Genomic DNA, 24,484 nt, shown 5'->3' with positions numbered 1-24,484 from the left:
AGCTGCGGGCCGAAAAACTGATTTTTGAGGCGCATCTGGAAGCGGGCGATGACCCCCGTCCCCGTGGCAGGGCAACCGGGGGTGGCCTGGGGGTGCTGGGGAAAGCCCCGGGCACCCCGCAGCCGCCTTCCAACCGAGGCGGGAGCCCCAAAACCAGCGGAGGCCGACGGGTGAGGAGGGCGGAAAGGCCGCGCGGTTCACGATCACGGTGAATTATCGGCGTTCATTAACGAGCTCGGCGGGAGAAGGCCGCCCGGCCGGCCCAGGGGTTACCGGACCCCTCAGCCGGGGCTGACCGGTGGAACCGGGGATCTGAGGGGCCGGTGGAACCGGTCCGGGCCCGGGAGGCCCGTGCTGGTGCTGCCCCCTTCCCTCCGCTCGGGCGAACGGCACCGCCGACCCCCGGTAGGTGCGTGAGGGCTCCCGCCCCCCATGACGTCACCCCCGCCTTGCCGCCCCTTTCCGGGAAGCGGCAGCGGCGGCGGCGGCGGGAGGAGGAGGAGGAAGAAGAAACATGGCTCCGTCGCCATGGCGACGCGGCCGGGTGACGCACTCTCCCCGCGACCCTCCCCGGAAGCGGGTTGGGCTGGGCGGCGCGGCGCTGATTGCGTCACGGGAGGGGGGCGGGGAGAAAGGGTAACGGCGGCTGGACGGGCCTGAGGTGCCGCCATGGAGAGCGCGAACCAGGGTAGGGGCGAGTCTTCGCTCCACACCCCGGGGATGGGTCGTCGGGCTCCGGTGGCCTTGTGGCCGGGGGACCCCGGGGACTTGGCGGGGTGGTGGTGGGAGGCGGCCCGGGGTGCCGCCGTGCGGGGTGGGCCTAGCTGGGGGCAGCGGTTCCAGGGCCCCGCGGTGGGAGCTGGAGGCCCGGTGTGTGTCCCCCCCACACACACCCCCCCCAGCCCGGGGTTTGTAGGTCGCCTGGGCTCTTGTGGGTATCGATCAGGCGGTGCTGGGCCGAGGAGGGGTTTTGGAGGGGCAGAGCTCGGTGCTTCTGTGGCTTGTGATAGATGTTCACGGAGGAAACTCCGCTGGAGGTTTCTCTTCCTCTTTCCGTGAAGCCCCTCGCCTCACCTTTCCCGTCAGACTGCCCAGGTTTGCATAACACGCTTCGCTTGCTGGCTGCTTATGCTGTCTGCCCTTCTGCTCCTTGTCTGTGACAGATATCAACCTTAACTCTCCCAACAAAGGTCTGCTGTCGGATGCCATGACAGATGTTCCCGTGGATAGCGCGGCTGCGGCCAGGACCTCTGCGCCCGAAGGGCTGACTCTTGCTGAAGAGGAGGAGTTGAGATCCGAGCTCGCCAAGGTAACGGGGCACCCCAGGTTTTGTCAGTGGGGGCCGTGTGTGGCCGTAGCTGCTTTCTGCTGGGAAGGAGCAAACAAGAGCAGGACTCGGGGTTGTGGTTTGTTGTTTTTTGTTTTTTTTTTTTTAATTTTGCAGTGGTGTTACCTTTGGACCTCTCAGCCAATTGTTAAAACGCACAAAGCTGGCAGGTACTTCAAACGCTGCGGTATGTTTCGTGCTCTTTCCCAGAACGACTTAATTTAGAGCTCTAAGGAAATAAGTGGGTTTTGATGCTGTGAGCTCAGTCTAGGCTTTTAGCCCCGTTTGAAGCGGGAAAATGCTTTGGGCAAGTGGTGTGTGAAAGAAACTCATTTTTGCTTAGGAAGCTGAAATAACGAGCGCTTAATGTGCTTTCTTTTTCTACCTTTTTCTCTTAAATATTTATGACACTTTAGGCGACTATTTTTGGTGCCTATATGCTTTTGAAGAGCTGAGAGTTTGTAATGTAATATCCTAAATTTTGGGCACCTTTGGGGGTTTAAAGGTCACTTTATCATTTCTATCTGAAATGTAGCTGAAGGTAATTGCAGCTGTTCTTCTGTAGTCCTTTCTTTCATTTGAGAGTCTCGTGGTGGTTCTTTGACTTGCAAGTTTTAGCAAGGGAGGACTTTGCTGCTCTGGGTGGTCACGAAGATCTTGGTAAGCTGCAGTTAAAGCAGAAATGAACCCTCTCTGCCTGGAAAGAACTCCTGAGTACTTTGAAAATGTTGTAAGAAAGATCTCTGAGGAAAAACTCTTTGCTTTAATGACATCAGAAGAAAAGAATCATAAACTAGAAGCCTTAGTCAATAAGGGTTAGCAACTGATTTTTATCTGCTGTTGAAATTACAACGTTAGAAATGAGTTCTGTTAATCTTGGTGCCATTAAGTCACCAGTATGCTGAGTTGTATGGATGTTTTCCCAATTGAAGTCTGAGCTGTAGGCCTCCCGTTCCAGCAACATTCGTGTTGAGTTGAATTGTTCTGCATGCACGTGAAGTTCCTACCTATTCTTTATGTTAACAAAATCTTGCTAGTTTTGAGGAAGGTAGAAAGTTGGCTTAATTTTCAGAATTTTACTAAACCGTCATTTAAGACAAACCTCTGCCTCTCTCTAAGGTTGAAGAAGAAATTGGTACTCTCAGGCAAGTTCTGGCTGCTAAAGAGAGGCACTGTGGAGAGCTGAAGAGGAAGCTAGGTTTGACTCCCTTGGATGGGTTAAAGCAAAACCTGTCTAAAAGCTGGCACGATGTCCAAGTCTCCAATGCGTAAGTGTTGCTTGTGATGCACGTTTATTTAAATATGAGTCTGTAGTAATTATTTCCCAGCAGCATATTCCAGGGCACTTCCAAGTGGCTGGAGGCTTTTGCTCTGATGGGTATAAAGAGTAAAAGGCGCTTGAAAAAATTTAAAAAAAAAAATAAAAAAAATCATTGCTCTTATATGTTAGTGTACACAGAACTTTCCTATCTGTGATCTGAATAAATTGTTGCTGGATGCTTTTTCCCGTGATGTTAGAGATCTAGATCGCCACTTAACTGTTCAGTTTGCCCATTTCTGCCCGTTCTTTGAGGTGTAAGTTCCTGCTACCTCGTTCTGAACTCAGGCTCAGAGAAGCGCAAAAAGCTTAGAGAAGTGCCTGCACTTCCTAGGAAAATGTTCTGTAATATTAGCGTGCATTACGCATAGTCATCTCTGCCTAAAGAAGATCTGAAATTAGACTGACTGTTCCTGAACAGGCATTAAGGGTATGGTCACTGCAGTGCTTAACAGTGCCAAAAGGAAAGTCAAAGAGGTAAGTCTGACCCTGCAGTTGTGCCTGGATGTAAAGGGCTCTCGGTGCCCATAGAGATAGAGATACTGTTCAGTCTAAAAAGTCTTGAGTAACTTAACTGGAATTTGGAATTACTGACAGTGCTACTGCAGAGCAGATTGTTGAGCTGTTCATCTCACTGTTTATTCTTTCCCTTTTCCTCATCTTCCCTCCTGCATCGCTGCCCAATTTCTGTTATTCCTTTGTAACTGAAATCTGTGTCGTTGTCTTCTAAAAAATGAATATTAAAGGTTATATTCATTAACACTTTCTGTTTCTAGTTATGTGAAAACTTCTGAGAAACTTGGAGAGTGGAATGACAAAGTGACACAGTCTGACTTGTGAGTGCCTCGGGCTCCTCAGCAACACCTCCTTGCTCCTTGCTGCATTCCCCGATTTGTGCTGCTACTTGTTCTCACAGGCATTAGGGGTTGATTGGGAGCTGGAGGCGTGGGGAAGCAGGGCTGTTATTAGCAGCATGCCTGGCTTCTTCCAGCTATAAGCATCCCTCAGTTGCAGAGGAGATGAGTAAACATTACTGCTTTCGTCTCTCTCATAGTCTTGTTATCGCAGAAGAAAAATTCCAATCAGTTACCAGACCACATTTTATTAAAAAAAAAAAAAAGGCAAAAAATCAACCACAGTTTCCCTTTAGCTGGTCGTTGGTAGGTTACTCTGTTGTTATCGAATGTCTTATTAGTGAACCTCTGTCTTTACTGTGAAACTATTTCTCTTCTCATCATCAGATGTGGTAGGAATCAGTTTGATTATTGTCTTTCTGTACCGGGAGAGAAGGTGCCTGAAGGCATTTACCTGTAGCTGGAAGCAGGGGCTGTGCAAATGTAAATACATACATCAGCTTTTGAAAGTCACCTGGCTCTTTTCTGTTGATGTATGTGAACCTTTTTGCCGATGTCAGCGCTAGAATGCCATGACTTTTAGTCTTTGCAGTATATATGAGCAGGTAACAAATGCAGACAAAGAACATCTGGCTGCTTTTGTCTCTAGAATATATTCTTTAATTATATTAGACCTCCATTCATATTAGACATGAGTCATTTTGATTTCCTGCTGCATAGCTGAATGTAAGGGAGCCCTTGAATGTGTTCTGCACTGAAGATTCTCTCCCTTCTGTCTTGTGTGGAAGGAGGTGATTATTCAGCTAAGAGGAAGATGTGGATTGGGAGCATCCCGTCATTAGGCAAGATGGCACTGATCTAATTGGGGACAGTTACACTTCTGGGTGACGTGGACTGCCTGTGATCTGCCACCTGCTCTGAGCACTTCTGCATGTTGTCTGAGCTGGTAGCAGACACTTCCTGTAGTATTTGTTCTGTACTTCCAGTGTTAATTCTCACAACACCTAAGGTACTGTTTTGTATGTAGAGAAACGTGATTTATAAAGATTAGAAAATGAAACTAAGTTTAACAGTTTGTTCACATCATGCTATATTGGTAAAATACAGCTTTAGGCGTGGCAGTCAGATTTTTTTGGCCTCAGTTCACTGCTCTGTGCTTTTAATACATAGGTGCCACACAGCGTGTAGGAAGGGAGCGGAAAGTCTTTCAATTCCTGACACCACCTAAACTGCAGACTTTGTTTCTTCATGCTCAGTGTTTGAATGTGCTTAAATAAGAAAGAAACTGGGGCTTAGGTGTTTCCCCGCCTCTCAAACAACAGCTCTTTTCCTTCTGGCTGTGACAGAGAAGGGGGGAAGCTATTGTCAGAGAAATAAAGCCTATGATACTCTTAAGTGTAAAGAGACACTAATAATGTGGAAAGTGTCAAAAGAAACATCTGTCATGAATCTTGGCACCGTATCTAACCTCCATTGTGTTTGTAGATATCTTTCAGCCAGCAGCACACTGGAGGACTGGAATGAAAAATTAACTCAATCAGAAGCGTGAGTGTCTTAACCTTCGGTGTTAACAAATGCTTTCATGACAGTCTTCTGCCACTAATGTCCTGTGCCCCTGCTCACAGTCCTCTGCTTTGACTAGATCTATTTAAACATTTATCTTTTCTAGCTTTCATTCTTTTAACCCAATAAATGCCTCTTCTGGCAGAGGAAGCTTTTCCTCAGGTCAGTATTTGATTTTGTTGTGGTCCAAGTGATACTCTTCAAATGCCTGCCTGCTCTCAGAGGAGAACTGGCTGAAACCACTGGGTAGCTGAGACCTATGCGCCACGCATTGTAGCTTCAGCTGACAAGCTGTGGAATAGCCAGACTGACCTCCTCTTGTTACCCTCAGCGTGCTCTGCAGGGAGCAGGAGCTTTTCTTTCTGCTGTGGTACCTGATGAGAACAAATAGAGCTGTAGTGTCCAAGGCAGTTGTTCTGTCATGTTGGGACCCCAAATGGACTTGAACAGCTTAAACCTCACAGTTGTACTCTAGTTGTTGGCTGCGAAGGTCTCTTAGCCATGTTTTTATTAAATGCCTGAAATTAAATTCTCATCTGGACTAAATTAAGGAAGCATATTGTGGAAGTTGGCCTTTGTCCTTCTCACTGCATCTTTCCCACAGTATATAGGGGAATCCTTTACAGTGATGCAGCGGGAGCAGGTACGTAGTGTCATTTTTTTCTGAACTGATTTAAACCATGGTAAGGTAGGTCTTGGGTAAGCCAGCTTTTCCTGTTCTCTGGAGTGGAAATGAAACTTAGTCCTTTCAGCTAGCTTGTTATTGGCAGTGTTTGTGAATAGAAGGTTTTCTTCATAAGGCAGTTGAAAGATGAGCAGAGATAAAAAGTAGGAGTTTTGGAAAAAACTTCCAAGTATGCAGGTCTACTTTCAGTGTTCCATATATGTTTGCTAGATTAAGATAATGTAAATTGTCATTATTTCACTTGCTAAATAGAATGACCATGGTGTTTATGCTTGCTGACAGTATGACTGACTCCAGCAGCGTTTAATCAGAGTTCCTCCCTGGGTGTGCCTGCTAGAATAGAAAACTTCTCGTTATGTCTGTTTCCTTGTACTTAATAAGCGCCAGAAATGTGGCGGAAGCGTGCTTTTGTATAGCACTTGAGGCCTGAGTAGCTGTGGCATGCTAGTTTTCCTGCTTGCTTTGGCACCAGACAGTGACAATTCATGTTAGCAAGGTAGATGCTGATTAAAATGGAGGGGCGAGGGGGATTGAAAGGTAAGATTCCAGCAATGTTTCAGAAAACAAACAGAATTTCTGCTTCCTTTGTGTAACAATCAGTAAGTGCGAAGAGTCAAGTTGAAGAAATCCAAGGATGAGGTTTTATTCATATGTTTTGAGTTTTTTATGCAAATGCGTCCTCTTTCCTGTTTCAGAGCTTCTCTGCATTATAACTAACAAGCATCCTGACTGAACTGGGAATGGGCCTAACTTGTGACCTTATGGTGCTTCTGTGCACTGCTGAATTTCCTGGTAATTGCCATTCCTGACAAGAGACTTGCCCTCTGCAAGCAGTACATAGACAGGACAGAAATCAGCCCAATCTGTCTCTAGCTCCGGTTTCATTGTAACCAGGATGCACGGTGACTTAGATGGTTTGTGTACTTGGCCAGACAGCACAAACAGTGATTGCTGGATAAAGGCAAGTGAGATGAAGCTGGTATTAATGGATAAAGGAGAATTTGAGGGTGCAGGTCTGGCTCCTCCCTGTCAGGGTTTATAGGAGAGGATGCAATGAAATGTTTGAATGCTACAGGATGAACACCACAGGGCAGAGATAATTTCTGCAGCTTCTGCTGCAGCCAGTTGCCTGTTAGTAGAGCAAGGTATTAATCAGAGCTCATATTTATTATTCCCAGATTTTGATTATGCTGTTGTGCTTTGTACTGGTGCTAAGGGAAGAAGGTGAGTGAGTGTCAGTTTATAGCCATGGTAAACCTGGCCGTGTCACTTGCAGGAGAGTAGTTGGGACTTCTAGGTCAGGGCTGGGCATAGTTAAGTTGCATTAAAGTCTTGTATAACCTGATCCATGGTTGTCACAGATGCAGTTCCACATGTGTGTCTGATGGCAGTTCTGGGTTAAAGAGCTTCTCATCTCAGCTGTACTTTCCTGGCTCTGCCTCCTGTGTTGCAGCGGTGGAGCTGTGTACGTGTGTGGGGGAGCTGTGGATGCAGGACTAGACTGGCGATCTGATCTGGCTGCTGCTGTCTTTTTTGTTCTTTCAAGTTTATATTTTAGCCAGATTGTTTCCTTGATCTAGATTACTGTGTCAGCACAAACAGTTGTTCTGGCATCATGGAGGAGCACACTCAGGCAGAAGGAGCAGCACTGGAGTGCTAGATCTTTGGTTATCTTAAGAATACTGCTGTCAAATGTGGAAAATATAGTTGGGAAATCTCTGGCCTTTATCTGCTGAAGATAGACATAATACCTGGGAGTCTGCAGTGTGCATGGCGTGATGGTGTCCTTTGAGTCTGTAAACCATTCCCGTCATTGCTGCTGTGGTGTTCAGTGCTGATCTCTGAGAGTTGAGTGCCAAGTAGACGTAGAGTCAGCATAACATACTTCCGTAAGCATGGGATCTTTGATGTTTCTGTTAGGCAGCTGTAAATCAAATCCCATGACAGGACTCAGTCAGCCAAGGAGAGCCCTGACTGCTGAAGGCAGGGATTGAGATCCTTCTCTTCCAAAGCAGCTTTGTCCCTAGGGTTCAAACACAGTTACTGCGATAGGAAGGCATGTGTGTGAGCAAGCAGCACTGATGCTGGCCAATTCACTCCTAAATTGTCCTGAGGTGACTGCTTCTTGCAAAAGATTGTGCTGTGGAGAAACAGTATTGAGGCCTTGCTGTTGGGGCACACTCAGATTCCTTTGGAGTCACTAAATTCTAGAGGAATTGGTCTGAAAAATGTGTAGGTTATAGGAATTTTCTTTGCGGGATGAGGGAGGGTAAAGCTGATGTGGTTTTGCCCTGTTCTGCATAAGTCTTGTGTACACTCTTGATTCAGAAATACTTGGCTGTGGTCTTAAATAAAAAAACCCCAACAAACCAACACGTAATTCAGATGCTGTGGTGCTGTCTCACGCACTTCTGTCTGTAGAGAGAGAGATGTAATTAAGTCGGCTGTCATCATGGTGCTTCTAGCCTTGGGATCTCAGGCATGAGAGAGAACATTAGGCTGTTTATAATGCCCCTCTCCTAAATATCCTAGTCAGGCAAAAAAATAATCTCAAGCTGAAATATTTGGAATAAGAAAACTTGGCTTAAATTGTTGAACTTGTTTTCCAGCCTGAGGCTTTTTTTTTTTTTTTTTTTTTTTTTTTTTTTTTTTTTTGTAATTTGAAGAATGCCATAAATCTAGATGTTAACCACCAACTGTGGAATAGCTTAGAGAGGATGAGTTAATGAAAGTGGCTCAGAGAATCATTGTTCCTGAGATTAGTCTCATCTGAAGGAAACAAAGGTTCTCAAGTGTCTGTCTTCTCCAGCTCTGGTATAAACTCAAATGTAATCAGCTGACAAAATACATGCTGTCAGACTTCTTATGTATTGTGGTTAATGGTAACTGATAGGAAACTTCTCTACCAATTTATTTCTAAACCGCAGTTGTAGAGATAATGCTGATTCCTGCATTTCTTTTCTATAGAGTGGTGTTAGTCTTGCCTCTTTCCTCCATAACCTAACGCTACAACAAATGCTTTATCTTCTTCAAGGCTGCAAACATGTTATGGAATAGGTTCCTAGGCTTACTTTCTCAAGGAGACCAAAAGATAGTTATAGAGGAAACAGGATACAATGCTGTGGTATTAAGAGTTTTCACATGGAAAATTGGGTGGTTTGGGGTTTGTTTTGGTTGGGTTTTTGTTGTTGCTGCTGTTGTTGTTGTTGTTTTGGTTTTTTTGGTTTTTTGTTTTTTTTTTTTTTTTTTGCAAATGTTTGTCAGATTTAAGATTGCATGGTCAAAATGGTAAACTGAGTGTATGGAAAGGTTAATCCTACACTTGCTGTTTTTTGAAAACTTCCAGTCTTTGATTATATGCAAGACTGGAAGGGGTTCTTTCAGTGAAGTCAGGGCAGCTCACTAACCTAGCCTCTTTCCTTTAATATGGGTTCCTTTTTCAAAATGGGGGGGGATGCTTCTTGCTTTCAGATACGACCTGTTCAATTTATGGTGTTTTTTTCTATTTAGTTATAAGAAGACCCAGGAAACCCTTTCCCAGGCAGGACAGAAGACTTCAGCAGCACTTTCCAATGTAGGTTCTGTTATCAGCAGGAAACTTGGTGACATGAGGTAAGATTTCTGTTTTGCTCTCTGGTGCTTTGATCTTGGTTTCAAACAGTAATGAGACTTTAGACAATAACTAGGCTCTTTTCCATTTTTCTGCTTAGTTGGCAGCACATTGCTGTTGATAGGCTACCCTCTTCTGTGTGGCCCTGTACATTGTAGTTTAGGACAGATTAAACACTTATTAGAGACTTGTTGATGGGATAAAACCTGTTCTAAGGCATTTAAGTTTGATTTGGCTTAGGGGAACTGGCAGAACGTTTTTAGGAGCCTCCCCCCTTTTACTGTCATATGGTTTTACTGCAGCTTTTACATCATAAGTAAGAAACTAGTATTAAAGTTTACCTTCTCCGTTCATTACTGGATTATACAGGTGTGCCTTCTCAGTGTTACTGCTAAGGATTAGAAGGGGGTCATCACTCCTGTGCTCTGTTATGCTTTAAAATGGGGTAAAGTCTGGATGCTGCATTTCGTGCAGTTTCAAGCCCTGTGTGTCGACTTTCTGTAGAGAAGGGCAGTATGCCTTCCAGGCACAGTTATGTCGCGTTGATTGGAAGATATGAATTGATTCAGAAGATCATGACAACGTTAAAAATTCCTTCTTGTTAGTGGTGGTTATCTAGATTGCTGAAGCAGATGACTGCTGAAGTAATTGCAAATTTAAACCTCTCTGAATTGGAAAGTGGAGGGCTCGTTCCCTTGGTTGCTGGCTGAGGTTCTTGCTCTGTGAGTTTCTCAGCTGTACAAAATTAAAGGCTAGAATTGGTGATTTACTCGCTCTTCAGAAATTTAAGCTAAAGATTGCTTCCCCATTAATGGTGACATCCAAGTTTTTCATGCAGAATACCTTGACCATGTTTTTCTTGGAATTGAGAGCTAATTCTGAATATACAACCTGTCTAGGCTACTAAGGAAGTATTCTTAGAGCTTGTATTTAACATGATTTATCAGACCTTGGATTGAATGGGTAGCTGTCGTTCTTTGTAGGGAATTTCCTATTCCACTGTGGCTGGGAGTATCCAAGTGGTAAGAACTTGTTGGCCTCTGATCACATAGTACTGATTTATTCTACTTCTATCCTCAGTGAGTTATTTACTGTGTTCCTGGAGGGTAATTTTGGGTGTTTTCAGTAGCTCACTTCTCTGAACTTGGCGGAGGACTAGTATGCTTCCTACCCTTTCCAGTATTCAAGTTTTAACTTTTCTTTGCTGGAAACTACCTAGTCTGCTGGAAGAAGAGATTTACGTGTAATCACAGCAGATTACAGATACTGGCGCACCATGTGGTGGTAACACATTTTGCTAAACCGATAAGTAAATTTGGTGCCTGACTTCGGCAGTCTGGCAAGGCTGTTGTGGCAAAGGGATAGGAACTGTGGTTTTTGGACCAAATGGGGAACTCGTGAACCAAAGTTGCCACCAGAAGAAGCTGTTTTGGCAGGCTTGGTCCTGCCTGTTGTCTTTTGGTTGGGAGAATCCAGTTCACCATGCAGCTGCAGAAATGTTTGTGCCATCCCAGGAACAGATGATGGAGGGAGGGGATGAATGGCCGAGTGAAGAGTGCGCCTGTTACTCCTGGTGACAGAGCTGGCCTGACATAGTCGTAGTGAAAATGGGCTGTGTAGTCTGCTGGCCTGCAAACAAGTCAGACCTTTGCAGCAATGGTGTTGCTCAGCATTAATCACCAACTTAAACACCTGCATTCCTTTTTATAGCTAATACTTTGGGTGATGTATTATGAAATACAGGCAGCTTCTGTCTTGTCACCTGGGAATCCCGGCCAAAGTTATTTCAGCAGGATTTGCTTCGTATATGTGGCCCTGTGGGGGAACACAGTAATGATTTTTTTAAGACTTTCAGTTTTTCTGTGTGTATATAAACAGACTTCTGTCTCCTGTGCTGCATTCACGTCTTGATATTTCTGATTCTGAATAAGGTTTAACTCTGAGCATAAGTTTCTGCAGGAACTGTCCCACTTTCCACCCTTGCCAGGTGGAACTGTGAATGGTGATCTCTGATATGTGATCAGAGCTGACGAGGAGTGAAGTCTGTTGTAGTGTTGTGATCACTTCTCTGAATGGGTGGGGATGATCTCTGTTCCCAGAGAACCTCTGTTACAGGCCTTATAGCCTACACTGCAACCTCCATTACCGTACTTTCTTTTTTTTCCTTTTACACTACAAATTCACTTGTAAAGCAGGTTTATTTTCCATCACTGGAAGTGTTGAGATAACAGAAGGGATTTCCGTGTTTAGTCAGCCTTCACCGGTTGATAAATGCAAGGAAGGCATGATGAATGGGACAAACGCCTCCGATAGACAGAGGGCGTAGTCATAATTCCATTAAAAATACTTGGACCAAAATGCTATGAAATACAAGTAATGCGTCCCTGGGTTAAATCTTTAGGGTTGCTGTATTCTGGTCAAAATAATTTTAAATGTTATAGCTGTGGATTGTAAGGAGACATGGTGAACTTAATGCGGTAACTGTGTGCTAACTGTATTAATGCTGTTGCTCTATTAGCTTGCCTTGAGGGGAGAAAATGTAGCTTAATTAGTGGGTGGGATTTTTTCAAATCTTGGCCAATTCAGCTTTTTCTGTTATCTCCACTTACAGTTAAAAAGTAAATTGGCTTTTAGACGTTCTGTTCCTGCATTTTACTGAGTCCAGTAAACTGCAAAATTGAAAGTGTTTTCTTTTTGTTGATAACAGCTTGCTTTGTGGTTTTGTGTCCCCCAATACACTTCATGTTGTCTGATGAAGGTTGCTGCTGTACATAATACTACAAGCAAATTCATTATGAAATGTTAGCCCGAGCCCCAAAGGTGCCTGCAAATTCCTGAATTTATGTAAACTTTAAATCCTTATGAGAGGAGGAAAAGAGTTACTGCTAGGTCCAGGCCGAGATACTGAACAAATGAACCAGTGCTTGTGGTATTGCATACAGAGTAGCATGGTGCATGGACATGTGTTATCTGTGTTCTTCTCCTTTAAGCAAGAGTAAGTGGAAAGTTAATTTATTTCACATGCAAAGACAGCATTTCAAGGAGTCTGCCCTGCCAAAGAGCTGACTTGGATGCATGGGGAAATGAAACCACAAAGCCTAACGTCTTCGCTCTGGCTGTAAGGAAAAGCCCTTGTACTCCTTGCCAAGTACTTCAGATCCTACTTGCTGTGACTGTTTCCTGCTGCAAAGACAAAAATTATACTGAAGTGGAATAGAGCACTGCTTCTGGTCAGAGAAGTTCCTTTAGAGCATCCTGGTAATCTTACTAGTAGAAGTAGGAAACCTTGGTCTGTTGTTTCAGACTACTGAGGTGCTACTGCATTGCAGAATCACACATGGAAATCTGGTAACCTGGTGGGGGATAGTTTGCCTCGAAACCTAAAAATGGGCAACCAGGTTATAGAGTAAACATGATACCTTTTATCCAGATACTCTTATCTTTATTACGCTGAGATGTTTTGTTCTCTGAGCTGTAACTTTGAGATCTGCAGGCTTGGCAAGAAAGTGTGCAGGTATCCATTGCATGTTCCTGTTACAGAAGTTTTCAGCCAGAAGTCCGAGCAATGCTGTCTTTGTATGAGAGCTTGTGGGGGGAAATGAGGGAAGGAAGTGTCTTTGCCAAATTAGGTAGTGCTTGGTAAAACCCTCAGTTTAGGAAAACATACTCTAGAAAAACAAAATCACATGAAAGCAATGGATAGGAGTAGGTAAAATGTTTTAGTTTGTTGTTGCACACCCACTCCTTTCCCTCCCCAGCACCCTGGTTCTAAGTTGCTGTAGGTGCTGTTATTATTCTCTGAAAAATGTCTTAGCTTGGCTTGAGTTAATGAAAAGCAATTGATTTTTGCTTGCTTCTGTAATTTATTTTGAGAGGCTTCCTCCTGGGTAGTTGACTTTGCTGTCCCATGATCCTATGACCATGTGCCTGCTTCGCTGCCCTGAATTTAGTGTTTAGATCTGCACAAGTATCTGACCATTGCTTCCCTTTTCTCTCTGCTGTCCGTGGCTTTTTCCAGGGCTCACCCCTTCTCGCATTCCTTTAGGTAAGACACTCTTCAAGGCTGCTAAAAGAGCATTTGTTTCTAGGCCAGCCCTTGCACATGTTAAAGGGGAAACTGATTATTTAAGCCTTGCCTACCCTTTTGACACAGATTGAGAAACCTTCCACAAACCAATGCCCTGTAATTGACTTTTGTATCACAGTTGCATTTTGCAGTTAATAGCAGTTAAATACTCGTGCTTACAGTCCTGTGTCTGGAAAACTAGTTTTGGGCTGCAGCTGTTAAATAAGGGAAGAGAGGGCTGGCTCTTACCGCTTTGGTTGTCCATAGCAGCCTGTGTGTGGACTGTAAGTGCTTAAGAACCAGGGGTATGCTGCTTTTGCATGGTATCAGTATAAAATTGTCATTAAACTTTTTCCTCCTTATTCTGAATGCTTCCGAGTAGCAGCTACTCCATTCGCCACTCGATAAGTATGCCAGCGATGAGGTAATGTAGCAAATACCCGTGTCTCCTGAGTGGGGTCGGTGGGAGAGCACAGCTGACTCTGTCATTACTGGGTTTTTTGTTCCGATTTGTACAACTGGTTCCCTTCTTAAGCAGACCCTACGCAGAGTATGGGGTAACCACGTCCTGCAGTTTGAGTAATTCAGGGTGGTTTTTTTTACCCAATCTCTTTTTATGGTTATTAGCACCTGTGTTGTTCTTGGACTAAGTGCAGTGTTGCAACTGTACCAAAGTCTAATTGAAATTTGCAGCTTTCAGAGGTCCCTGAAGGGCAGGGATTACAGTCCTCCTCTCGCAATGTACAGCATGGCCATTGCTAATACTGAGAAGAATCCTAACTTGAACCCTCTGTCTCCAGTCTGGAAGCTCAACGCCCTGCCCAGCGTGCCCTCATGGTGCATTAGGTGGTGATCCCCTTGCAGAAGAAACAACTGCCAGGGCTGGATGAGATCCACAGAAGCCCCCTCTCTGTTCATCCTTGTTCCAGATTGATGGAGGTTATTTTATGGGCACAAATATAAAGCGATTCTTTGGAACGAAAATAACTGAGATGAGACTAGTCATCTCCCAGCTCCCAGTGCTCCCACAGCCTAGCCTGGGGAGAGCAGCTCTGTATGAGTAATTACCTGGTCTGCATGCTTGGTACAGAGCACTCCCGTGGAATCGTTCACCAGCAAAGCAGCTTGTCAGGTTATCAAACAATTGATGTGGTTATCTTGCTAGAAATATGAAATCCTCTGATTAATTTATTGCACTGCGTTTATGAGCATTTCCTGATGCAGATGATCACTCCTGTAGCAGTAAAGCTACCCATAGGTACAGGCACGTGGCCCTTTGCCTTCCTGCCTGTGGGATGTGATATGGGAAACTGAAGCCTTTGTTTTAAACCCTTTTCAGCTTTTCCTTTCCATTATTTAAGACAGTGTGCTTTTAGTTGGAAGTCTTGTAAAACTAAGAGCTAGTTTCTTCTCTACTTACCACGCATTGATTCCCTAGTGAACTAGGACTTGTTTCCATCAACATTTTAGCTTGAGCAATTGAGTGGATTGTACATGGTATAAATGTTTTCCTTCAGAGTTTGTATGTAATGTTCTTGTCTGGTGTGCCTGAGAGATTTGTGCCAAAGGCTGTGAGGAGCTGGAAGTGTTCTGGGTACTGCTGTCACTGCATGGGAATAGCCAGAGAGCCCAGTCACGCTGTGCGATTTGCTTTAGTTAAGAACTAACTTGTCTTAATTTGTTCTTTGTTTTTTTCCTCTCCTTTCTTCAAGGAATTCTGCAACCTTCAAGTCATTTGAAGATAGAGTTGGGACCATAAAGGTAACAGTCTGCTTTGTCTTGTAAACATATAGTGTGAAGCCTTATGCAGAAACTTTAATTTCTGCAATGTTTTTCTTGTAGACTAGTATTCGGGCAAATGGCCTCTCAGATATGTGAAGTCTTTGCTACAGTAGGTGACCTTGACAAGGGGGAATTGACTTGGTATTCTCAGTGCTGCTTTCTTGTTATCCTAACTCTCTTTTCTCCTTTCAGTCCAGAGTGGTGGGCAGCAGGGAAAATAGCACTGAAGGCCTCCACTCCCCCTCGGGAGCTGGAGACAAGCCTCCACAAGACAACGCTCCTTTCTAGACCTGCGATGTGGCTTTGCACGGCTGTGCACAACTGTAAGAGCGAGCCCCCGCCCTCCCAAATCTTCACAACAGCAACAACATGCGAATCCAAGAAGGGGCTGAGAGCCAGTCTGGAGAGATCCATCATTCATTCATAGACACTGCTGCTGGATCCAAGTCAAATAAAGAGAATGCAAAGTTTTGTACACAAATAATATTTTACACTAAAGTTTGTAGATTAAATGTATCACTGCTGTCCTTTTGGGAGAGCATGTAAGATGGAGTTTCCTTAAAGCAGCTCAGAAATGCCACTGTTGCAGATGAGAACAGTTTTCCCTTGTCTGACATAACTTGGAACAGATACGTTGCCCTGAGCAGTGTGAGGAGGGCAGCTACTGGAGAAGCCAAGTGCATGGGCTTCTTAGCTTCAGCTTCTGGCTATGTTCTCTGTTCAGGGCATGCCATGCAGCTACTCGGTGAGCTCCCAGGCTTCTCCCGTTACTGTTTTCTCTGGCTCTCATTGGAGCAGTCTTGTAAATGGGGTAAACAGTTGGGTTTTTTTCTGGGCTCCCAAAAGGAAAACTTCACTTAGCAGCTGCCTCGTTGTTACACTAATGCTCTAGCTTTAACAAAACTAAAAATCTTTATTTTTAAATGCAATGAACTTTAAAGAAATAAAGCTTAAAAAAAAAAAAAAAAAAAGGAAGCTTCGGCATTATATTAGGGAAATGCTCCCTTGGACTCTGAAACTGAATTGCAAGCCTTACATCACCTTATGCTTTACTTGTTTATGATTTTTTTTTTCTATAGAGAGGACTGTAAGGGTTATAAAGCTGGATGTTGAGCACTGGAGTTTTGCATCATACAGTAGTAGCAGCATGCTTATAAGCCAGTTCTTGTGTTAAATTCAGTGGTGCACTCCATTTCCTGAGTGTATGAAACTTGCTTCTCCCTTCTCAGTTTATGCCTTCGTTCTTGGAGGAAGAATTTCTGAAGGCTGCTAGCAACAGGGCCAGGTTAAAAAGGCCAAAGCTGTCTCTAGCAATACGGACACTATGTTGGAGGGACTCTGCTCTGCTCTCTGTGGGCTCCTCCATCTGGTACATCTGACTGTGACTGGATGGGTTTTTTCAGTTGAAAGCCCCAGCTCTAATCTTGGTTTACAAAACTGGCAGAGAATCACGGAGCTCAACCAGTTCCCCCAGGGGCTGGATGTTTTACTCTTTTGATGTCCAACTTCATTGCTCAGGAGCTGCAAAATTCCAAGTTTTCTTCTAGACGCCTGATCTTATTCTAGGCAAGGTGCCTCCACATAGAAATACCTAGAGTGAGCAGTTCTGTGCCTTGGAGGCGAAGTGGCACTTACTCAGGTCTTTAGACTTGCTTATGTACATATCTGGGTAGTTTTAGTGGTTTATCACCCTGGAGGGACTGATCCGTCTCTGACCCTTCTTTAGAGAAGCAAGTTTTGACACTTACCTGCTGATTAATCTCCGTTTCCCCCACCCCTGCTCCCCTCCCTCTGCAGACCTGGGGACGCGGGATGAAATATTAGAAGGCAGATGTACTAGGCAGTAGATGGAGTGTAGAGTGTCATTTACTGGCACTCCTTGTTTGACTGAAACTGGCCTCCCTGCGAGGAACAGAGCCAGTGAAACGGGGACTGCTGGAGCTTGGGTATTGAACTGTTTCTCTATATGGATAAATAGTGAGGAAACTTGTCAATAAAGCGTTCCTTTGGGAGAAAATGGGGTGAATGTTCTTGTCTTTGTTCTGTTTAACAGTACTGGAGTCTGCTCTTGGGTGCGTGTTCTGAACTTGTCAGGCAAATACCAACTGCCTGCAGCAGCTTGAGGCGAGAAGCAACTCAAATATTCTGTTCTATCCTATCCCTCTGGCTTGTTTGTCCATTGGCTCTCCGGATGCTTTCTTGTGAAGGGATGTACTAAGTAATATTTACAGTCTGATGTTTCCTTTACAAGAACACCAGCTGGTTCCCCAGACTTACCTGTGCTCAACCAAGGGCTGGGGCGTCGCAAGCTCACGTTTATCCTCCAAGTACCATCACGTTGCTCCCTTCCCAACCGGTGCCGCAGGTGAACCAGACGCGCCTCGAGCTTCCTCACGCTGTTTTCCTGAGCTCGGAGCGTGGGACCGCAGTCACAGCGGTAACCTTGGCAGTGGGGGCTGAGGCTGGAGAAACTTGTAATGTGGAAAAGCAGCAGCTGTGGTGCTGGCTCGGATTTACGGTGTGATACCTCAGGGAATTGGTTTCTTGGAAGCTCTGGCCATCGCTACTGATTTAAACAACATGGTGCAGGGGTATGAGCGACTGTATGGCTGGAGCTAGGAGCTGCTCTCTTAAATTTAAAAGGGCAGCGGAGAGCAGGCAAATAGGTTGTGAGAGAGGCCAGCAGAGCTCTGTAGCTGCTTGGTGTGCTGTGCTTTCAGAGGAAGGATGCCTGGCTAGGTTTGAAGCATCTGCTTGGTGGTGAGGGTTTGGCTTTGTGGGGTTTCAGGGTTGGTTTGTTTTGAATGTTGGGGTTTTTTTGCTACTGCACTTCTGTAGGTAAAACTACATCTCTGCAACTGGTCTGAGAGCAAAGGGGTTGGTATGATACCTGATCCTGGAGGAGAGATGCTGCAGGGAACCCCCCAGGCTGTGGAGCTGGGGCTGTGAGCTCCCCTGCAAGAGCCTCAGGGCCGGGGGGGATGCTTTTCCATCTCCCTAGTCCCTTCCAGTGAGGGATCTTGGGTTTTTTGAAGGAAGGTTAATTAAGCCTTCCCTTCCTGGTTACAGGCTTGACAGTGGTTTTGTTAGTTCCCAGTTTCTAAGTGTGCTCCTGGCAGCTCTCATGGGTGCAAACCCCCAGTTTCCTTCGGGGCTGGCTGGGGACTGCAGTGTCCCGTGCAAAGGATGGGGGAACACAGCTTCCTTCCCTGCAAAAACCCGGGACCAGGAGCATATGAAGCCCCGGCAGCCTCGTGAGCACCCACCTGCTCTGTTGTAACCGGGGGAGACAGCTTTGACAGCAATATTCCTTTTCTGTTCATCCCCTGCCAACAGCCTCGGAGGGCCAGAGCTGTTCAGAGGGGCTCAGGGGCAGTCGGTGTCCCTGGATGGCTCTCCTGCTGCCTTGGAGCCTGGAGTGGGTTTGTCCTGCAGCTTTCCCAGAGTCACTTCTCTCTCCTCCCTCTTTCTCCTGTTGCTTCCCTTAAATGAAACATCCTGGTATTAAATCTATGCTAACTAGGCCAGCACACGAGACCCATCAGAGTTGGGATCTTCGCAGGCAGCAACAGAGGCAGCAACCAAAACAGCGTCTCTTTCCTGCTCCTCTGGTTTTACCGCATGATTTTCATTTTCTTTCCTTATCACTGAGGACTTGCTGGGCCTCCTCTGACTGCTGCCATGTGTCGGGGGGGGATCTGTGCTGAGCAGACGTTATCAACTGGGGACGTGGTAGCTGACGAGAGGCTTTTCCCACAGTGGTGCCTCTGGTGCTGCCGCCTCCCCAGGAGGATGCTCATCTCTCCCCAAAGCTCCCGCTGCTGCGGTTTGTCTCTCCCAGCTCCGTGGTGTAAAGTACAGGGCCAGGTGAAGCAGACAGCCCGTTTCCAAGCCAGGTGCTCATGCAGCAGCATCTCCGCATGGCCAGATCCCGCTGCTGGCCTCGGCTGCTGTGGCAGTGGGCAGGGCTGGATGGGTCGGGGGGGATAATTTAGGTCCATAATTGGGTGAGTACCCAGCAAACAGGAGGGAGCTGAGATTCACCAGGGAAGGGAGACCAGCAGGTGCTCCTGAGGAAGCCCGAAGCCACGTTTTGGGGTGTGGAGACACATGAAAGACTCAGCAGTCATCATCCTCCCCTGCCAACAAGCACCCAGGGACAGGCTCACCCTCTTGGCTTGAAATGAAAACTTCCCAGGGGATTTGGGATGTTTGTCTCCTGCCCATGAGGGAGAGGGTAGGAGCCCTCGTCCCAGCAAAGCACCAACTCCTTGCTCCTGCATCACTGGGAGTTTCCTAAACCCCAAAGTTTAAGGTGACGTGCGGTGGCCAGGCAGTGCGGCGTCCTGTACACTTGCTCTCAGTTTGCATGCCGTAATCGCCTAGCTTGGAAAGGAGAGTTGGGAAAGTCCAGCGTGGGGCACTGGAATACCTGAGCCATCAAAAGGAAAGCTGCATCACTTTAAAGGAGAGGGTGAGCACCTACACCCAAAGACGGGACAGCTCGGGCAGAGGAGTGCAAGGTGTGGAGGCTTCATCGGGAGCATTGAAGGTGGCAGGAAGCCAGATCGCTCCATCCCACAAAGTGGGAACAAGCAGATAAAGAGCAGAATCAAAAAGCAACTGACTGCAAAAAGTTATAGGGAACAATTTTTCCATGCTGGCACCATGTCGCGACTCTCAGCCGAAACCATGGCAAGCATTTTTTAAGGAATTTGACATTTATGCTCGTTAGAGGGGTTGCACAACTGCTCCAGCGGCCAGGAGCCTGCGCTCATCCCTGGCTGAGCGGGCAGTGTCCGGAGCCAAGCTCTGGCCCAGGGCTCCCAGCCTGGGACCACTTGCTGCATCCCTGTGGGTCCAAGCAGCTGGGGCTGGCCCTGCATGGGTGCTGGGGCGGCTTCAGCATCTCTTCTTGGGTGCAGACTCTGTGCAAGGCCGGCGCCGGGGACCCCCACATGTAGCCGGTGTTTTGGAGGGGGAAAGGTACCTGCTGTCCTCTGGAGCATTGGTGCCGGAGCAGGGCAGGGGATGGCGACTCGGCAGCCACCGATGGAAGCCGGGGCTTGATTAACGCACGGGTGCATGATTAACGGTGATGACTCTTGGCAAATGGGATTCATCTTTGGTCATTTCTTTGAACGTGAGTCAGAGGCGGCAGACGGGAAAGGCTGTTAGAGCAGCGCGGGGAGGTCACAGGCCAGCGGGGCCGTGCCGGGGCGGTGGGAGGGATGGCTGGGATCAGCTGCGGTGCCCGGGCAGCGTTCCCACACCGGCACTGGGGTCACCCACTCCGGGATGCATTGGATGAGGGGGAAGTTGGCTTTTCACCCACCGGTGGGAAACAGCAGCGTTCCCCAGGGAGCACCTAGGAGCACCAGGAAACTTGAGCAACTGGGAAAAACACTCAGGCTCTAGATAAAAAAAACCTGTTTTCCTCTAATTGTAAGTGCTTGTTTGTTCATTAAAAGGAACTGGTACCGTGCTCCCGGGGCACGCAAGAGCCGGCAACCCGCCTGGGGTTGTGCAGGTGGCAGGCTGTGCGCAGCACCCCAAGAAAAAGCCCAGGTGATGAAGGTGCTGCAGGCACCCGATTTAAAACCAACGTCGGAGCCCGACCACCCCGCACACAACTCAGAAAGCCAGCAAACTCCCAAGTCTGCAGCCCAAAGGCGATGTCCTGGTCCTGTCTACTGCCCTGCTGCAGCCTCCTCAGCCCCGCTCCAGCCCCTCAGCCCCACTTCAGCCTCACTTTAGCCCCCTCAGCCCCACTTTAGCCCCCTTCCAGCTTCCTCAGCCCCGTTCCAGCTTCCTCAGCCCCGTTCCAGTCCCTCAGCCCCCTTCCAGTCCCTCAGCCCCGTTCCAGCCCCCTCAGCCCCGCTCCAGTCCCTCAGCCCCGCTCCACCCCCCTCAGCCCCGCTCCGGTCCCCTCAGCCCCCTCAGCGTCAGCGCGGGAACTGCAGCAGCCTGGAACCTTCCTTCATCACTCCCTGGTGGTCTAGTGGTTAGGATTCGGCGCTCTCACCGCCGCGGCCCGGGTTCGATTCCCGGTCAGGGAAGCTCTGTGTTTTTTGGTTTTTTTTTTTTTTTTAAATTATTTTTAATTTTCCGCCGCGCTCTGCCCGCTTTTCGCCGCCCAGCACCCCCTAGGGCCGCCCCCTTCCCCTCTCCCTCCGCCCACGTTGCGCGCTCCACGCACACCGCGCTGCGGCCGCATGCCCGCGCCCCGCGGGGGTGGGAGAGCTGCGCGCAGGCGCGGTGCCTTGGCCCCTCCCTCACCCGCCGTCGGCGTCGCCGGGTCCCGCTCGGTGTCTGGCGGCGGCGGCGGCGGTGGCAGCAGCAGCGGCTGAGGTAACGCCGCCGCGACCGGCGGCCTCTCGACGCCGGGAGGAGCCGCCCCGCATCCTGGGGCCGCCCCCGCCCCGGGGCTGACCGGCCACCCACCCCCACACACACCCCACCCGTGGGGCGCAGGTGAGTGAGGCGGCGGGGCCGGGCCTCGGCGGGCCCGGTCCGCGGGTGGAGGCCAAGATGGAGCTGGTGGTGCCGGCGGGGGCGGAGGGGAACGGGGGGAGGCTGTGAGGGGAACGGGGGGCGGGAGGAGGAGGAGGCCGGGGTGTCCGTCGTCCCCCCCCGCCACGGGAAGCTCCAGCCCGGGGCGGGGGGTGCGTGCGTGGAAATCCCGGCTCCCCTCCTTCCACCCACATGCGCATTCCTCCGTGGTGGTTGAGGGGCTGCGTCCTCTGCCTCTGAGCTGTAAAGATTGAGGGGGGGGGGGGGGAACAAACCTACAAAAAAAACCCAAACCAAACCCCAAACAAAAGGCCTGGAAAGGTGAATTCTAAATGAAAGTCATTCGTCTTATGTGTGAGCCGTGATTCACGATGACTGGGTTTTTTTTGTTTTTTTTTTTTGCTGGAGGGAGCTAGGATGATTTTAGCTTCCCCTTCCTTACGTTGTTCTGCTTAATTTAAAAAAAAAAAAAAAAGATGATTTGTAACTGCTCAGATTCTGATGTGCTTAATGAATGACGTATTAGCAACGGGAAGTAAATCCAGCCTTTATGATGAGAAACTTGCAAAGGCAGCATAATTCTATTTATTTGTGCAGTGTCTTCTGGTTCTCAAATTAAGAATTCCGGTCAGGTAATTCTGGTGATACGGAATGCAACTGGACGAAACGGAGACAGCAAATTCACAGATAATGCCTCACTCTTGCTGTTATGCTTTATCTATATCTTGCTGTTATACACGTAGTGACACAAAGCCGTTGACTTTATTACCGGAGTATATTACACTGATGGAACCGTTTCTCCCTTGGAGAGCAAGGTGAAAGCCATCTGTGTGACATAGAGAGGAAAGCTAAACATTTTTGTCTTTTTTAGGTTTGTTTTTATTGGGGTGTTAATTTTCCTGTGCTGTGAGATGTTGCTGTAGAGCTATCTACGCTTAATATTCTCTCCTGCGGTAAAGCTTAAAAAAAGGCATAGATTTGGTACATCATTTTACACCGGTATGAAATAATATAATTCTCCTAGCCGACGTCTGACTAATGTCCTCATGCTAGCATATCTTAAGGACATGGAAATGTTATATGTGTGTTTAAATACTGTATTAGTTTGCTGCTATTGAAGCAAAAACTTGTAGGCCGCATTCACCCAGTGGCTGACCGGTGGTGTTTCACCCATTTCATTGGGTAAATCAAGCTATCAAAAGTATGCAAATCTGAAAGGATTTCCTTTTGAAATGCGTCAGGATTGTACCTATTTAAATTCTTGAATAGTAGCATCCACTTTTAAGTGGAATTTATTCTTTTGACCGCAATTTCAGTAGAGGCGTTTTTAAGTTCTAAGGCGTCTGTTGGTTTCGGGCTGCTTAGGATCAGTGTTTGCATTTTTGTTTGCTTTTGATAGAAAATGAGAGAGTCCTAATTTGACTAAGAGATCCCGAGAAATAGATGCCAAATTAATTTGCATTAATGAACTAGGTCTAATAATTCAAGTACACTCTGCAGTGGGAGGGAGGAAAGAGGGGAAGCAAAGGCTGGAGTTGAAGAGAATTTCACTTTAATATATAGACTGTAGGATGAAAAGAAGTTTATTTTTATTGAGCAGCTTCCTGTGGTTTTCTTGTCGTGCTCTAAGGACTTTGAAGAAACTTGTCATGATGCTGGCCATGCAGAATCTGCTTTGCAGATAACCCGGCGTTTGGAGATGAGATTTTTCAGTCAAACAGCTTTTTATAAGCATAAATAAATGCTTCTTTCCCTCCCTCCTTTATTTCATCTTAGTGATTGTTCATGGCATTTAAATGAAAGGGGACGTGCTGCAATGTGTGATTTTCCTCCTAAATTTTTGATGTATTGTATTGATAAGGCTGTAGGTTTAAAGCGTTGGTGAAGCCAAAGTAGAGATTTCCCAACTTCGCTGTGTGCTATATTTAACTGTCTTTTATCAGTGAGTGTCTGCAGAAAGTAATGTCTTGGTAGTATGTTTTGTCTCATAGCGTAGACCTTATATCCTTGTTGCTTATTCCCGAGAAGTATAAATACTCTTTCAGTCTTTCCTAAATGCCAAGCAACCCACCTCCTGGTCAGTTGGTGGTGTGCCTTGTTTTCCAGCTGGGTTGCAGTAAGTTGATGCGGTTTGTGGCTGAGGTGGCAAAGGCACCGGCCTGACCAGTTATGAAGTTATCCAAGGCAGTTGGAGCTGGCCAGAGACTTGTTTTGCAGCGGATGATCAGAGCAGGAGTCAAAATACAGCTGTGATACAGACAAGCTTTTCCTACTGTGTCTTATGAAGGCATCTGTCCAGTCAGCGGTGGTGTTTGGATCTTCATACTTTGGAAAAAATTGAGCAGTACCAGCATATGACTTAGGAACCTAACGGTAGGAACGTTGATTTTGAGACTTTTGGCCTGATTTGCAGGTTATGCTGTTAGGGAGGTGGTAGATGTCAGCAATGATGCTGTTAATCATCCTATTTCTTCTCTTTGTGAGCTTCAAGAAGAATTTTGTCTCTGGTTAAGCATTTTGATAGTGAATACTAATGGAAGCCTAACTGGATTACTTAAGAAGTCATGTTTAGGTTAAATGTAAAAGTTGCCAATATGACTTTTTTTTTCTTTTTTTTTTTTGAATTCATGAATTCAGTTGCCAGAATATCCTCTCTGGGAAAGTGGGCACAATTCAAGACTGGGAGGTGGTTCTGCAAATCCTGTCTGTCCATTGAATGACTTGACTTGTAATAACAATGCTGTAACTGGCCTATGATAATTGCTG

The 24,484-nt window shown here is 46.8% G+C and overlaps 2 protein-coding genes and 1 non-coding gene across 16 annotated transcripts in view; all 3 read left to right on the top strand.

Moving 5' to 3' along the window:
• The first annotated feature begins 570 nt into the window (after window positions 1–570).
• On the top strand, window positions 571–17,222 carry TPD52L2 (TPD52 like 2). Of its 11 annotated transcripts, XM_075021346.1 has the most exons (11): window positions 604–688; window positions 1,164–1,309; window positions 2,447–2,595; window positions 3,422–3,481; window positions 4,985–5,044; window positions 9,258–9,359; window positions 13,376–13,402; window positions 13,806–13,847; window positions 15,136–15,184; window positions 15,266–15,314; window positions 15,398–17,222. In XM_075021346.1, exons 1-10 carry the CDS (start codon window positions 670–672, stop codon window positions 15,299–15,301), a joined length of 690 nt encoding a protein of 229 aa, XP_074877447.1. In that variant the 5' UTR covers window positions 604–669; the 3' UTR covers window positions 15,302–15,314; window positions 15,398–17,222. The 11 variants fall into 11 exon arrangements, with proteins under 11 accessions (XP_074877431.1, XP_074877447.1, XP_074877422.1 ...); XM_075021330.1 differs by lacking the exon at window positions 15,266–15,314 and having other exon boundaries at window positions 571–688; window positions 1,191–1,309; XM_075021321.1 differs by lacking the exon at window positions 15,266–15,314.
• Window positions 17,223–21,113: 3,891 nt separating this feature from the next.
• Window positions 21,114–24,484, top strand: part of DNAJC5 (DnaJ heat shock protein family (Hsp40) member C5) — a 36,147-nt gene continuing 32,776 nt past the window's right edge. For 2 of the 4 annotated variants that reach the window (XM_075021306.1, XM_075021296.1), the window contains exon 1: window positions 21,114–21,679. The gene's annotated coding sequence lies outside the window, so the exon portion shown is untranslated. The remainder of the gene's footprint in view (window positions 21,680–24,484) is intronic. The other 2 variants (XM_075021257.1, XM_075021277.1) reach the window with 1 other exon arrangement.
• TRNAE-CUC (transfer RNA glutamic acid (anticodon CUC)) lies at window positions 21,193–21,264 on the top strand. Its single transcript has one exon. It is a non-coding gene; the product is annotated as a tRNA-Glu (tRNA).

This window comes from Buteo buteo, chromosome 2, assembly GCF_964188355.1.
Source record: "Buteo buteo chromosome 2, bButBut1.hap1.1, whole genome shotgun sequence".
Classification (NCBI taxonomy): Eukaryota; Metazoa; Chordata; class Aves; order Accipitriformes; family Accipitridae; genus Buteo; species Buteo buteo.
The sequence above is the reverse complement of the archived record's forward strand: the minus strand, read 5'-3'. Positions and strand labels throughout refer to the sequence as shown.